Source organism: Lonchura striata, chromosome 22 (genome assembly GCF_046129695.1).
Source record: "Lonchura striata isolate bLonStr1 chromosome 22, bLonStr1.mat, whole genome shotgun sequence".
Taxonomy (NCBI): Eukaryota; Metazoa; Chordata; class Aves; order Passeriformes; family Estrildidae; genus Lonchura; species Lonchura striata.
The window spans coordinates 9,695,500-9,711,664 of record NC_134624.1 but is presented as its reverse complement, the minus strand read 5'-3'; the positions used below and the strand labels follow the sequence as shown (position 1 = coordinate 9,711,664).

Genomic DNA, 16,165 nt, shown 5'->3' with positions numbered 1-16,165 from the left:
GATAACCAAGTAACATGATCCACTGTCTGTCTTAGATCAATAACAGCACAGGGCACATTGTGACAAGCAGGGAAACATTTTTCCTGAGTATCTCAGGACACTTGCAGGTGCTGAGGTGACGGTGGGGAAGGAGGTGCTGCCTGGCACGGGACACAAACCATCTCCATCCTGGCCTGGCGTGGGCAGCACCACCGGCCCTTTCTGCAGGATACAGACGAGTGTGGGCAGTCAATAGACATGGATAAAATAAAGTTGTGAACAGCAGCAGGAGCTAAAATAGCAACATCAATAGCAGTTTCCAGATAATGATCTAATTAGCACAAACAACAAGTTTCCACTAATGACTCTTGTTCTTCCAGCTCCTTCCTTTCTGCTCGCCTGTCGTTATTGACTCTCTGGCAGGGAGCGGCTGCACTCCCATCTCTGGGGCCAAGGCTTTGGAGGTTTGTTTACTGCCTGGCTTTGAATTACTTCTCCAGAGGATGTTTGCTCAGGAGTCTGGGCTGCTGTGTGTGGGATGGGATGGCTGCATGCAGAAGGTGGTGGGGGCGGAAGGAAAATCAGCTGTTTGGCTTTTGGAGGCCTTGGGAAAGTTGTGCTCCTACTGCACATCCCTGTTATAAAAATAAGGATGCTGATGTTCGCCCACTATTAGCAGTGGAGTGGGAGCTGACTGCTTGTGAAGGGCTTGGGAAGCTGTGAGGGAAAGATGCTTATGAGGAGCACACTAGAGGCTGTTATTGGAGGAGCCAACACAAGCTGTTCCTGTCCTTCCCTCTCTAGGTATGAGCCTCATCTCTGCATCTCCCTGCCTTCCTCCCACTGAAAAAAACAAACAGGCTCTTCTGTGCTCTTACAGCCACAGCTTGGCAAGTATTGGCTTAATGCTGTCACTTCCTCAGTTGTCAGTGGCCACTGTTCTGCCTGCTGCTTTGTCCCCAGCTGTGGTGGGTAAGATTCTTGCATTTGAAGATGCCCGGTTCTGACATCTCCAAGCTGCCAGTTGCTGCCAGGCTTTGCTGGGACAATGGAGTGGGACCACAGCTGACACCATCTCAGCCTTGCCTGAGATGCTTACTGGGCTGTGCTGGAGAGTGCTGCCTGGCACCAGGAGCAGCTCACGGGCCAGTGATTCTCACTTACTGAACTCAGAACAAACCCTGTACTTGTAAGGGTGCAATTACTGGAACATCATTATTGCTGATGAGTCTTGTGCCAAAATGACTCTCCAGATTAAAAACCTCAAGCAAACACATTTGCACTCCCCAGCCTCCCAGGCCCGTATTCCCGTGGCTGTTCTGGCTGCTGATCTGCAATTCCAAGTCTCACTTCTCCCAGCCCTGCCCGTCTGCCAGGGCCCACTGGGAGCGGCTGCAGCCGGGCTGTGGAGCCGCAGATGCTGAGAGCTGTCAAGAGCACAGAGACATTCTGGGTGCTTTCGGCTGAGAATTCAGCTCTGCTCTAATGAAGCCGAACAGCCGCTAAGGAGGTTTTATTCAAGTCAAGGTGGTTTTGACTAATCCCTCCTTGCAGCATTTTCATAGGTGGTCTGTGTTTCCAGGGCTGAATTTTTTTTTCTATTAGCCTTCAAAATCAACAGTGCTGAGGGATGGCAGAGCCCTGAGAGAGGATTTTGGCCTGGGTGGGTTTTGGCTTCCCTCCCTGGGCAGGGGCCGGTTTCTGACAGGAACAGGAGGAGCGTTGTCCCAGCCGGGCGGAGCCCAGTGCCCAGCCCGGCTCCAGTGCTGCTGAGCGCAGGAATAGCCACAGGTGCTCTCCACATCCCCACTCATTTCGATGCAGCCAGCCTGTCTTCCACCTCTCCCGGTGGATCTAATTATGATTATGTTAATGAAGCAGAGGTACTGATGCTGCCCAGGGTTTTAATGACTTTCCTCCAAGTTTTCTGCTACTTTTACTGGAGGTAGAAGGGTGGTTTGTAAGGACTGGTGGGGGCAGGGGCAGGAGCAGGCCTGGCTGTCAGACCCCCTGAGTGTATGAAGGGAAAGTGGTGGAGCCAGGTCAGGGTTAAAATTCTACTGGGAGCAAATTTCAATTGTATCTCTGGGGAGGCAGATAAGATAGGTCTGTGTGTGCATGTGGCATGTGCCAGGATGCTCTAAAAGCTGGAAATGACTGAGTAGAGGTGCTGGAGCACTTATGTAAAATATCTAAATAAATCTTTAATATTTCTAATTGCAAATGTACATAAATTGCACAGCCACATCATTTCTTTGAACACCAACAACTTTCTCTGTACATTATTACATAGTTTAAAAGGAGCTGAAGGAGTTTCAGCAAACACTTCCACTTTGCATTTTTTTTTAAACATACTTACAAAAAAAAGATTTGTTTTTCTTTATAAGAGGATATAAAACATAGCGACTGCTTATCAGGAACAAGTATCAGCCTAAGCAGATATACAGAGAGAGGTATATCTTAAGACACAGTGATGTATGATAAAGGAATATGTGAACATGGAGGCTGCACTCTGGGGTACTGGTAGCTGATGCAGAGCCACATGGCATTTACAGCAATGTCACAGCTCAGGTGATCTGTGAAAGTCAATGCTTGAATGTGACACCCTTTTCAGAAGCATGGTTGTTTCTGGGTGTTGTGCAACACCCTCAGGATTGGATTTGGTTTGGAAAGCCCATGAACTGCACATTCTCATGCTGCTCTTGTCCTCACGCTCCCCCACGGATGATTTTCCCCAGGGGAGAAGGAAAAGGCAGCAAAGTCTGTGCGGGGTCAGAGCAGGGTGGGTGCCACTGTCTGAGCCTCCTGGCTGAGCAAGCTCCTCTGGAACGGCCCTGAGGCTCAGAGACCTGCGTGGGCAGGGAGTGTCCCTTCCTGTGACCACTGAAGGGAGCTCCTGGTGGCTGTCAGGCCGTGGCTCTGCCCCACACCAGGTCCCGGTCCTGGCCAGCCTGGAGGCCTGGATTGCTTTGAACGCAAACCTTTGGGAGGAGGTGACCCCAGCAGTCACTGCAGGTGGGAAGGACGGACTGTCCACCTAGGAATGGTGTCACAGGTGTTCCCTTTGGACTTTCTCTTTGCACTGTCCAGGTAAAGCTGTGTGAAGGACAGGGCAGGGACTGTGGTGGAGCTGCTGGACCCACTGGTCACAGGCCTCAGCCCAGGGCTGCTCCCTCTGCCCTGGGATCACTGGGGGAAATGAGCCCCTTTCAGATTAGACCCCTGGCCCACAGCCCATTAACATTTTCTAGTGCATCTGGGTGTGGACCTTTGGAACAGGAAAAAGCTTATGAACTATCCAAACTTTGGGAATGATTGATTCCTTGCTGATTGCTTTTCTAGGAGAGCCTGTGACACCTCACTGAGGTCCAGCAAGTCCCTTTGCCCTTTAGGAGTATTCATAGTAGCAGAACCTGTGTCCTGCAACCTTGCAGCAACCTCTGGGACTGGCTCCCAGACCAGAGGGTTCCACGTGTTCTCACAGTGCAATCAGTGCTTTACAGCTGCAAAAGCAGAAAACAAAACCAACCAGACTCAAATGACAATGCAAAGTGACACCAGACTCTTTGGATGGCGGCAGGATTTGCTTAAACTGGTGCAAAAGGGGCTGGTGACTGTAGTATTGTTGGCATGGGGAAGGACTGGGGTCCCTCCCATCTTTTGGCACTGAAGCCATAATCCCTGTCCAAAATGATGATACGTACAGTCTGCAGAGACCTTGGGATACCGGTCAGTCTGTTTCATCCCCCTTCACACAAAACCGCTCCTTTTTTCAGGAGCGTTCACTACAGTTTAACAAAACCCCAAATCAAAACTCTAAAAACAGAATCTTTGAGGTGGGCCCACCACAAATCTGGATCCATGGCTTTGCTCCCTTCCCTCAGATCCCCAAGGGAGGAGGCTGGAATCAGAAGATGCGTCCAGATCCAGATTTGGCAGCCCGAGCCCACCTCTCCAACACAGCAGTGAGATACAGCCAAATCCCGACTGAATAAGCAGCACCAGAAGTAAGTTACTATATACAACTGTTAGTGAGATAGATACGGTACAGTAAACACTGAGAACATTTACAAAAAAATATTAAGACTTGTATTAAGATAAAAATTGGAGTGTTTTTGCTTTGTTTACACTTTGACGAGTTTGCACTAGAACAGCCTCTTACTGTAGAAAGCGCAAGAACCAGGAAGGAAGTGGAGCTGATCACCAAACCCTTGGGGACAGTGGTGGTTTGCTCTGGTGCTGCAGCACCTCTCGGGATCCAGGTATTGCTATGCCAGGTACCAGCTCCGAGGCCATGGCAGGGAACACGTGGGGCTCCTGCACTCACACACACACGCACACACACAGAGACATGTACAGCTTATAAATAACAGAAACACAAACTGAAGGAACAGAACAGAGCCTGGGCCTGAACACCTGCCCTCAGACCTTTTTAGGGGAGGGTCATGGCTAGGTCCAGTTGTTGACAGTTGCAGGAAAAGGAAACAGGGAAAAACAAGGGGGAGAATCTCTATGTAATGAGACTTCATCCTGATTTAAATTTCTTTTTGTACTGTCTCGAGAAACTAAGCATCAACTCAGAAGGTGTTGGCACTGGAACTTTTAAGATTTGAATAACTGGCTGTGGAAGGATTTAAGCATTCCTGCTATTTCAGCAGAACAATGCGTTCAATAATTTGCAAGTTTGAGGGTAACCAGGAGTTTTTGACAGATTTGGGTTGGGGGGAACAGTGCCTTGGCTTGTGGTTGAGGAGAAGATTAAGATGTACTGTGCTTAGCTTCAGCACTAAACAATTGGTTTGTGGGTGTTTCTTTTTCCAGCTCTTACGGAGAGCACTGACTGTATCCCAAAATTACTTCCATGTATGAATGGAAACGTTGCTGGTGGGGCACCCGCCCCATGCCCTGTTAGCGTTTCCATTCCTCTATGTCACTTCTGTCTTGAAAAACTCCAGTCTCTCGCAACACAAATACTTAGAATTCAAAACAATCAGCTCTAAACAGGCATCTTAGGGCAAAAGCATTTAAAATAGTCTTTTTTGCAGGGTTCTTATGTATTTGACTCTGAGACATTGGCAGGTGTAAATCTACGTACCCAACGGTTCACAGTACCCTGTATATTCCTAACCTGTCTGGGTCTTTCTCCAGTTGTAACCTTGTCAGATTTGTGAGGTTCTTCAAAGCCATCTGTGCTAGTCTCCAAAATTCAAAGGTATTTGCCATAAGTACTGAGTTATGACATTGCTCTGAGGAGCTCCGTTTGGGGTCTGCTGTGTGCTGCACCCCTCGGCAGGTGTTGGCGGGGTGTGGAGACCTCAGTGCAACACGTTCGCTCCTCCTGGGCTTGGCCCAGGGCTTCCGGGGACCAGAAAAACGTGTAGGAAAAAGAGCATCTTTAATTTTGCAAACGATTGCATGAGGAAGAATGCTGTTAAGGAGCCTTACGGCTGCGGGGCAGCACGGCAATGCAGAGCTTACTGGCAAAGTGTCCTGCTCAGGCAGCCTGGGAAGTGTGAGGCTGGAGACGGTACCTAAGCAGAGCAGAGCTCAGGGAGCGTCCTAGTCCCTTGGGCTGTACGTTTACACATGGCAGGAGGAGCTAGGACAGGCGTTGAGCAGTGTTAACCTTTAGAGGGAGCATAGGCAGATGTCCTGTACACTGTACACTGTCCGTATCTCAGAGAAACCTCTGGCTCTCGGTACGAGGGACCTGCTCTGAGAGTGGGACTTGTGAAGGACTAACTGCAAGAACCACAAACCCACAAACACACCGTGGCGGCAGGTCAGCGGCACGACCCCCGTGAAGGGGCGCCCCCTCCGCTGAGCACAACGTGTCTGTGCCGAAGCTGCGCGTTTGGGCGCTGGGAAAGTCTAATCCTGGCTTATGCCTGCACAGTGCTCCTGACAAGGGGCCTTTCGGTGGTGGCTGCTGTTCTTGGTGGTTACTCCCTTATGACCATGTTTTACATTCTTCAAGCCGGTTAATTTCCATGCAGTGCTCATTCCCAATTTAAAGAGGACAGTATTCCAGAAAATGGGATCTTTTTTTTTCTAATGCATACTGTGAAAGAAAAGAAATACAATTACCGATCTTCATGGTTCTTCAGGGCTTTTTCTTGTTTCTTTGTCTGTTTTTCTCCCCAGAAATAGTAAAACTCTCAGAGCATTCCATCCCCACAAAGAACCCTTGATCAAGCAGGAAGCTGCCACTCCACGTAGCCCCCTCGCTCCCCCTCTACCACAACAGGCACCAGCAAATCCAGCCCCTATCCCTCAATCACAGCTCAGGGACCAAGCTCAGGCAACATTCACTTTATTCTGTGGCAGGAAGTGTGCGTGGGACAGTGCCTGGGGCTATTGCTTACAAAACTCTTCCCCTTTATTTGTGAGAGAGCAGAAGCTGTCCAGAAGTTGCCATTCACCAGGTGCCAGCTCTTCCCTCCACTCCCGTGCCAGAACCTTGGCCTTTCTCTGTGCCCCTAGGCTGCCCAGGGACCCCCAGGAGCACCAGGCCTGCCCCACTGCCAGCAGGGCTCCCCACACAGCACCCCTTTGGCCACCACACCGCCCTGACCTTCCATCTGCACTGTGCTCCCTGTATGGGCAGAGTTAATTAAACACTAATTAGCTGCATAAATGCCCTGTGGATGCTGTAAAAGTCAGCAGCCTCACAAAAGCCCCCAGGAAGGATGCTGGGCTCAGCTGGGGTTCACTTTGGGAGGGCTGTGCTCCGGGGGGAGTCACAGGAGGAGCGGGCCAGGCTTTCCTGCCGTCCCTCGGACGCTACATCCAGCCGCACACTTGATCTGGACTTTCTGGGCCCCTGCCTGCTGCAGGCTCTGCCCAGCTCCCTTTATTTCGCTTACTGCAATGACAAGGACGTTACTCCTTGCTGGGAGGGGTGAGGCATATCCTTTGGGCAGTTTAGAAGGAAAAGGTTACTTTTGTTTAAACATTAAACACTGACTCAAATCCAACAGTGACAGCGATTCTCAGATATATGTTATTTCCTTATGCCACTCATCTCACACTCGACATTCCCGTCCCTCAAAGTGCTGGCAGGACATCTCCCAGCAGGGTCAGTCGGCGCCGTCCGCAGTAAGGAGCTGGTGCTCGGGGAGCAGCCGTTCTCTGAAGCCGCGGCTCACGCCCGCTGTGCACGGTCCCTCCGGCCAGGCCTCTCCTGCGGCAGCGCCCTCCGCGCGTTAACAATTACTGCTGTTTCTGAATTCTCCATTCTCTGTAATCTGCAATTTAGTTGGGTTTGTGGGGGAGATCCCATTACGTGTCTGCATGCTGTACCTCTCTTTCAGCTGAGTAAGGGCACTCATTAGCCGTGCGTTGGCAGCATCCAGGGAGGCAATGCGTTTCTCCTGCAAGCAAATGGGCAGAGGGCACAGTCAGTGGAAAGGCACGAGCCCTGTCCCTCTGGGATGTCAGCCCAAGACAGTGACCCGAAGGCCTTTTGGACCTTTCTCTCTGGCATTCTTAGGTGGGGGTTTTTAAGTGCTACACAGCACTTTTTGAAATCCGCAGGGCTACAAATATCCCCTGCCTGTGCAATGTGAGCTACATTTATTTTAGGATCCTGATGAAAATGGAGTTGCTCTAATTATTCAGTTATACACTGTACTGTTTGTTCTAACTCAGCTGTTACACAAGATGGTAGGATTCCTTTTCTAAACCCAAACTCTCCCAAGGTAGTTATTCCTGTCAGTATTTAATTAGTATAAATTAATAGTTTAAATGACTTGTAGCCTCCCAGGCTGTCTTTGATGGCAGCTCTCACAGATTACAGCATTGTAAGGATGGGAGCAAGCGCTTCCATGTTGCAGCCTGATTCTACCACTCCTGTTCTTTATGACACTGAACAAATACCATCTTTCTGTGAGTGCCACGAGGAGAGGAACAGAATCAGCTCAGGGACACAGCAACTGCTTGTGTGTAACTCTGAAAGTCCAGCAATGAACACGTCCAACATGTGTGCAGCCTGAGCTGACCAAAAGAGAAGAGCAGAGAGCTTGCAGGGGCATGGCCAGCACCTCATATGTACCCCACCAGGTGCAGGGAACAGGAGGAGGTCCCAGAGCTGCTGGGAGGCTGCAAGTACCACCACTGACACCTCAGGGACACCCTGGGTCTGCTCGGCTCTGCTGGAGCTTGGAACAGAACAGGATGGACAATTTAGCAGCTTTGAACAAATTCCTCCCCAGAAAAGCTGGGGTTTTTCTTACAAACTTACCAGTGTCTCCTTTTTAATTAGCTATACAATGAATTACTCCTGTGTAGTGATCAATAGTGTTGTTAAGTGTAAGGCCAGAATATACTATCACTTCTAAGCCACAAGCTGTAGGGAGGCCTGGTTGGTGAGGACATGGTGGTCCCTGTTAGGCAAACTAAAAGATTATGGGCTGTATTTTCCAAGAACAGTGTTTTGCAGCCATCATGTGATGCTCCTCTTCCACTGTAATTGATTGCAGTAACTGAGCTTCCCAATCCTGCAAATCACAGCCCAAAGGCTTAAAAAACATGTTGGCTTGGCTGTGGGTGGGCTGTGTGTTCCTTGTGTCCAGGTATTACTGGGACATGAAGCACCAAGCAATGCTCCAAGGGATGTGGTCCTTTCACTGACTAAGCTGTGGGCATGATCCCTCTCTGTGCCACACTCCAAGGCTGCACACAGCTGTGACAGTCACCGTGTCCTGCTGCAGCTGCCCTGGCCCTGCCTGCAGCTTGGTGCTGACTCACCCACATGGTCTCACGGTGGGCTGGCACTACTGCAGGAAGGACTGACTGTGTGTTGGCAAACCCACCCTGAAAACTGAAGCAGCCTTTGGCACTGGGCACTCACCTGTGCATCAATAATCTTCTGCTTGGAATCCACAGCAGCCTGCATCTCGGCGTGGTCCTTCTTTAACTCCTCCTCAACTGACATCAGTCTGGGAGCCAAGCACACAAGAAAAAATTACATTGGCTGGGCTCTTCTAAATCCAGGTATTACCCTCACACTCTGCCTCCTCTTATCCACCAACCCAGCTTTTTTCTTGGCTCTTACTCTTCCCTGGAGCTCCTTCTAGCAGAGTGCCCCGAAGTTGAAGTGACAGCACAGTGAAGGCTGACCCAGTGGTGAGGGCTGACTGAAAGTACTAGGTGAAACCAGCTGCACTGAAACAGTCCTGGACAAATGTAAAACCACTTCCCACTAGGTGGGAGAAAGGGATTTAGAGTTACAGGTAAGGGATGGTGATGAGAGCCATAGCTATACGAAGAGAACAAGCCTGCCAGAGCCACCAAGCTCTCCCCTCCTCAAGTTCTGCCCTTGTTCGTCAAGAAAACATTGGGGTTTTCCTTGTCCCAGGTAACACAGAGGGGAAAACCCGTATGTGAAACCTGCCTAGATCTCCAAAGAACCCTGATTGTCCTGAGAATGGGTGAGCTCTAATGCCAGCCAGGCTGATCTGCCTTACTGCCATCCCCAGCCCTCCCATCTCCCTGTACCTGCTGATGATGCCCTTCATCTGGATCTCCTTATCCTCCTGCTGCCTCCGGAGTCGCTCCTCGCTCTCCTCCAGCCTGGCCTGGTACTCCAGCACCAGCTTCTGGGTGGTCTCCTCCTGGCATTTGAAGCGAGTCTCATATTCCTCCAGCTTCTTGTTGGAGATGCGGAGCTTGTCCTGCAGCACCACCAGGTCCTGCTGGTACTGAAGGTGCAGGGACAGACACAGAAGAAAACACATGTGGCACGTTACCTCGTAGGGTTTCCCTTGCCAGGGTTTCCCCCAAACCCACTCACGCCCCTCTCCTGGTATCAGACTATAGCTGCAAACCCGTATCAGACAACCCCGCTCGCCGACACCTCCTCTTCCGTCTTCTCCGCGGCGCCAAGGGCGAAGCCGGGTCCGCGGGGCGGGCAGGTCGCTGGCAGGTGCAGAGAGTGGCTGTTAGCAGAGTCTGGCATTTCACAGGGGAAATGCAGGTTAGAGCAGGCCCGTGGCAAAGGCGGCGGGCAGCTTCTCACACTGACAGCGCGGGGCTCGCACAGGCAGGGAGGCTGCAGCCGTGGGATTTGGGGTTCACACAGGAGCTCTTCAGTCTGCAGCAATAAACGGGGGGGCTTTGGGCAGGCTGGGTGCTGAGCACGAGGGGCAGTGACTAATGCAGGACACTGCTGTCTCAGCACCCTTCATCGAGCCGAGGGCACCGTGCTGGCTGAGCAGGGCACGGAGCACTCCTGCCTTTTGGGGCCAGCATTTAACTCACATCTCAAACCAGGGTTCAGGCCAAGAAGAGCTGCTGCATGAAGCCAAGACCCCACAGTGGTACTGTTCATTTGGGTGAAGCTATAAATCAGCAGCAGAATCACATAAAGCAATTTAAAAAATTAAGAGCTTTTGAACTCGGTAAAACTGGGTTCAGCTATTGCAGCAGCACAGCATTCAATAAACTTGCTTTGCTAAAGGAAAATCCAGTGAGTATGCGCAAAAGAAAACTGCTTTAATTTCAAAAAATTATATTTGGACATATGCTTTTTTAAAAAAGCATCTCAACTGAAATAACTTTAGAATAATTATCATGCAGCTGATAATGTGGCAAGCTGCTTTTAAAGTCAGATACAGGAAAAAGGCTTCCATCTGAATCATTAAGGCTGTTAAAGCTACAAGTGTTATTAATGAACTGAGAGAAGCACACTTTGTTGTGTCTTGACTTGGCCTTTCCCCTTTGGCCATCATACCTGGGTAGGCACTGCAATGATGGGCTGGGTCATGTCCCAGGTCTGAGAGTCCTTCTGGACCAGCTCTAGGGAGAAGGGAGGGCAGCCAGGCTGCTGCTGGGGACTGGCCAGCACTCCGCTCAAAAATAACTGCAAATATTTTTGCAGCACTCCACTGCAAAAATAACTTCAGCTCCCAAGGATCGAAAACTTAGGAAGCTGATGGTTTCCTGTACTGCCAAAGTACTGGAGCAAGGCAGTTTTCCTTTAGCAAAGCTCTTACTGCAGCACAGGAACGACACATGGAACCTGAAGCAATGAGGGAACAAAGCGCCTGTACAGCTGCACAGTAGCACTAAAGTCAGACAGCAGGGAGTTGCTTGAACAGGAAAGATTAAATACCTACCCTAGCCTTAAAATAGGAGCAGCGTAAGTGAGCTCAGAGGAGAGCAGGAGAGGCCTCAGAGCCCGAAGGAGTCGCTCCTGTCTCTAGAACACTTGTCTCATTCTCAGTTACCATTCCAGTCTTACAGTAATGGGGAGAGAGGTTATGCTAATGGAGCTCTTGAATGTCAGTGACTGATGGGACAGCACAGTAAGGAAGATGCTGCATGGCAATGAGGCAGCCTGGGCTGGAGCTCCTGCTGGGCTTGGGGCAGGCACTGGGATGTTACAGTGCCATCGGGGTTTGTAACCCCACCACTGCCTGCCCTGCGGCCAGTCAGGATGGGCTGAACCTACAAAACTGCCCTGATCTTCCTGGGGCAGCTGGGAGCTGCTGCCTTGCACCTCCTGGCTCCTACGACACCTGCCCTCAGCATTTTCCTTGGGTTTAAGAGGTGACAGTCCCCAAACAGCACAGCAGAATGAGCACAGGAATGCTATTAGAACAAAACCAGAGACATGTCTGTGCTGGGAAACAGGACAGGCTTAGGGAAGGATGATGTCTGCAGTGCTGGTGTGTTCGAAGAGAAGCACACTGAGGAAACATCCAAAATGCTATCGATGCTCAAGTGCCACAATCCTGGCAGAGCCAGGCTGCTGAGAAAGAACCTTGCAGAAGCAGCAATCAGTAAAGATAGGATTTTCCCAGCTTCTGACTGTTGGATCCTCATTTTTATCCTTCTTTTTCATCCTAGCCACACCTACTTTGTCTCTTCCCAGCTTCTCCCACTCCAGGAAGGAGAGGAAAGGAGCAGCACCCCTCTGCTTCACAGGCACAGCCTGACTGGCCAGGCTCTGATGTGTGTGACACTGCCATAAGCTTGTGAAAGTGCCACAAAGTCACCCCACGCACCCGTGCTGTCTCTGAGACCAAAATTTGGACTTAATTTTTAGGTCTGTGAACAGCTTTTTGACATGGAAGCTGCTTCCTGCTCTGTCCCTGTTGTGAGGCATGAGGCTGCTTGTGCCTTACTCCACCTCTGTTACAGGTGTGCTTAATCCCCTTTTTAAGCTTTCTTTCCAGCAGATGGGTGAGTTGGAATGGGGAGAGTAAGAGGCACTGGCTGGCTGCAGAGTTTGTTTCAGGGCAGCATCAGCACTTGATTTCTGGCTCCTGTCTTTCTTTACTTGCTTTCATCAGGTGATTCCAGTCACCGACTGTGTGAAAACCTCCCAAACATTTCCCAAAAGTTCCCTGTGAGGCCGAGCAGGACACAGAGAAACCTGGCCCCTCTCTCCTGCACACAGCCCACCTTCTCCCCAGGGTGCTCAGGGAATGACATTCAAGGAAATCCTCTCTCTATTCAGAAACTTGTTTCAATCCAATCAGGTTTTACCTTTTCTGCTTGGCTGAGCTCGTCCTTATTCCTGAGCTTATCCCTGTGCTTGGAATCTGGGTCAATGCTTTCATCTTCTAAAAACTGCATGTTCATATTCAAAAGCCAAGCAGCAGTGCGGTCCAGGGCATTGGGGTTCACAGGAGAAGGGGCCTACAATGAAACAATGATACAACCATGACAAAAGAAAAACCTGTAACAGAAATGGTCATGAAGCTGGAGAGAGAGAGTTTCCTTCCAAGCAGATCCTCTCCCATGCTGCTCAGGCAGCAATGAGCCAGGCTGATTTACCAGAGCAGCTGGGGCTGGAGCAGAAGCAACTCCTGTTCCGCAGTTGGATGTTATTTTGGATCAAGTATGGAACCTGCTCAAAGTCATGGCCCTGGTGTCTGAGCAGATCCTGTCACCTCACAAGGACACGACCTGCGAAGATGCTGAGCTGCAGGTGAGCAGAGTGGCTGGATGTGGTTTTTTCACTCCATGAGCAGAATTCTCTCAAGTCTTCATCTTCTTATAAGCCATCTTTGATTCAATGGATTCCATAAAACAAGATCTGAAAACTGAAATGCTCCTTATGACTGTGCAGTTGCCTTCTTGGAGAAGAAACGTTTCTTTTCAGCTGAGGCTACACTAAAGATGTTGAAGAGGTCTAAATGTTCGGTGTCGCTTACTAGCAGTGATTTTCCATGGTCAGTGAGCTACAGTCAGGTCTGCTGCCTTTCAGTCCTGGCCTGGGCAGGGACTGCCAGTGGCACTGCCTAAATATTTTCCAACTATATTACAAGGATGTCACTCTTCAGTTATTTCCCCCCCATCCTGCCTTGTTATAAGCTGCAGTAAACAGTGAGATGAACACATGGGATCTGCATGTCTTGGTCATTCAAGTTAATGACTTGGGAATTCAAGTAAACAAATTGGAAATGACAGAAACATTCTCCTTCGTTCCAACCTCTGGATAGAGAAACCGAATCACTGTCAGGCAGCAGAACAGGAGGTTCTGTGTCAGAAGGAGTGCCTCCCTGGGGTCAGGGGCTTTCCCATGCCATCTTCCAGTCTTGTCTTCTACCTCTAGAATTATGAATCGGAGACATCAGACTTGGCTCATGAGCATTGCTTGCTACAAATCCTCACGCTGCTGACATGCAAATAAAACGTGCAGAGTGAGGGTTGGAGAGACACTGTGAGACTTCAGGTCTGAAGAGAAACTTCGAGAGGACCACAGGAGTGGGTAGAGGAATCTTCTGTGAAGAGAACCTGGCCAGAGCATTCCGATGGCCACCTGGAGAATCCTTCCTTTCTGGCAGAAACCCTGCTACAACCAGGCCTCTGCTCCTTGCACAGCCCTGTGCCCTCTGTCCCTAATGAGCATTGATTGTGTTACACAAAGGCTGCTGCATGGCACTGCTAATGCCAGTGCTTACGGATCGATACTGGAATCACGGAGCAGCCCTGGATGGGAGCATGAACAGCCTTCTGTGGGCAGCACTGACCAGGCTCCACAGCTGCCATGTGAGAGGCAGACACAGCAACACAGGGCTGGAGAAAGGCCTGAGCTCACTCAGGGCCTGGGTGCAGTGGGCTCTTGCTGTGTGTCCAGTCTCTGTGTTTGTTTTTCAACTCTTCCTTTAGGCACAGAGGTCTTACTGAGATAAAGTTCTGTAGGGCTGGTTTTGAAATGCAGAGTGAATAAATGAGCACTATAAAAACCATTTGTCCATGCCAGGACACCCAGAGGGCCTTAGGCCTATGACCTACTGCTTTCCATTTTGCCTCCATGGACAGTGGAATGGAATTCTGTGCAGCCCAGCACGTGGTCTGGGACTGGGATCACTGCAGAGCTCTGCACAGCAGGAACGTTGCTCTGGGCTCCCTCCTTCCTGCTCCTACGGGAGGGTCTCACAGAGCAAACAGGAACGTCCAGGAGCACCACAGACCTGCTGGGATGGGAGCAGCAGCAGGCAGGCTCTTAGGAGATCAGGGTCTGTTCCAAGCCTGGGAGATGGCGTGGCATTGGCTATGGCATGGGATGAGAGCCTGGCATGGAGAGGCAAAGCAGTGACAAGATGGTAGTGCAGGACAGCAGCATGGCTGCCACTGCCCTCGAGCCTCTGCCACCTACCGCCGTCACACTTCAGCGTGCCACGTAACAGAGGGACACCAGGAATGGACGCTGCTCTGTGTTCCTGTCCCTGGAGGGTCTCTGTCTCAGGCCAGGAGTGCCAGAGCTGAGGTACATCCCCACATCCGATGCCACTGTGAGGTTGGCACTGATGTGGCAGCTCGGAGCCACCTCCCCTCCATGGCAGCAATCTCCACAGGCTAACAGCAATCCCCACCTGGCCCCTTCACTGCCAGGGCCTGGACAGCCCAAACTCACCTGTTTGTGCATGGTGCGCTGCTTCATCTCGGGGCTGTCACCCTTGGAGGAGGAGGACTGCTGCCGGAGCCGCGCCCCGCTGCCGGGCCAGTCGGGCGATGAGGACATCATGCTGCCGCTGGAGGGTCGCTGGTACTGCACCGTGTTCAGCAGGGAGGGCGGCGTGCGGCCGCGGCTGACGGGCGGCGGCGGCGGCGGCGGCTGGTCGATGCGCCGCTGCGGCCCCGCGCTGTTCTGCCGCGGCATCGTGGGCTGGCCGCCCTTCTCGGTCAGCGACAGCTGCCGCCGGGCCAGCTCCCCCGGCCGGCGCGAGAAGTCCTCGGCGGCGGCAGGGCCGGCGAAGCCGTGCTTGTTGGCCGCCAGCTCCTCGCTGTTGCTGTGGGAGCTGAGCGAGCTGTGGCACTCGGAGCCGGAGTCGCCCAGGCCGCGCGGGGACAGCGGCAGCCCGGCAGCCATCTGGTACACGGGGTTCTGGAAGGACAGCGGCGCCAGCAGCTGGGGCCGGCCGGGCGCGCTCTCGCCGCTCGGCGTGGTGGGGGTCTGGCCCACCCGGCGCACGGTGGCCATGGCCGTCACGCTGTTCTGCTGAGTCCGTGTGGTCCATACGCCCTGCAACTGCCCCAGGGACGACTGACTGTCATTGAGCGAGTCGGCTGTGCCGGGCGCGTTGGCCCCACTGTCCAAGAGCCGATTGTCCTGCAAGTCCACCATGGACAAACTCTTGCTGCCATTAGACATCTGCACGTCGGGCTCATTGGCCTCTGAGTAACTGGAGCTTCGGGCAGGCGAGGGCTGGGCCCCAGCAGACCTTGTGACAAAAAACAAGTCCTTGTTTTCAGGGGTTGGAGATGGTAACCGTGTGAAATCTATCAGACTGCGGGGAAGTCAGTGCGTAAGAAGAGGAGAGGAAAACAAAACAAAAAAGAAGAGTTGTGAATGCTGCACCAGAGCAGGAAAACGAAATCACTCAGAAATCAGGGTGGCGCAGCTGTGTGGGACAGGGATGGGGACAGGGACAGGACCCAGACCCAGCAGGAGCAGGGACAGGCCTGGCCCAGCTGGGAGCAGTGTGAGGAGTGGGGAGGGTGCTGTGGAGCCCCGGGCTGGCCTGGGAATGGGCAGGTGAGGGCAGGTGAGTGAGGGCAGTGTGTGCACACAGGGCACTGTGCTGTCACGGGGCTCAGGGACACGCTCCTGGGGGCTGCTCTGCTCTGGGTCACTGCGTGTCACCCTTCCTGCTCCAAAGGCTGTCTCCATGCCAGTCCTGTGTCCCTGCTCTGTACCTGGGCAGCAAGCTCCTGTGGGCACGCTGGCCAG

General features: G+C 51.9%; 1 protein-coding gene across 4 annotated transcripts in view; it reads right to left on the bottom strand.

The window, feature by feature from the left end:
* Positions 1 to 2,158: 2,158 nt before the first annotated feature.
* Positions 2,159 to 16,165, bottom strand: part of DAB2IP (DAB2 interacting protein) — a 127,959-nt gene continuing 113,952 nt past the window's right edge. For 2 of the 4 annotated variants that reach the window (XM_021543654.3, XM_021543656.2), the window contains exons 10-15: positions 14,849 to 15,722; positions 12,472 to 12,624; positions 9,478 to 9,680; positions 8,831 to 8,918; positions 7,282 to 7,352; positions 6,277 to 7,162 (exon numbers count right to left, since the gene is read on the bottom strand). In XM_021543654.3, the coding sequence (XP_021399329.2) occupies positions 7,027 to 7,162; positions 7,282 to 7,352; positions 8,831 to 8,918; positions 9,478 to 9,680; positions 12,472 to 12,624; positions 14,849 to 15,722 (1,525 nt within the window). In that variant the 3' untranslated portion in view covers positions 6,277 to 7,026. Of the gene's footprint in view, positions 6,041 to 6,276; positions 7,163 to 7,281; positions 7,353 to 8,830; positions 8,919 to 9,477; positions 9,681 to 12,471; positions 12,625 to 14,848; positions 15,723 to 16,165 lie in introns of those variants that run through there. The other 2 variants (XM_077787923.1, XM_021543648.3) reach the window with 2 other exon arrangements.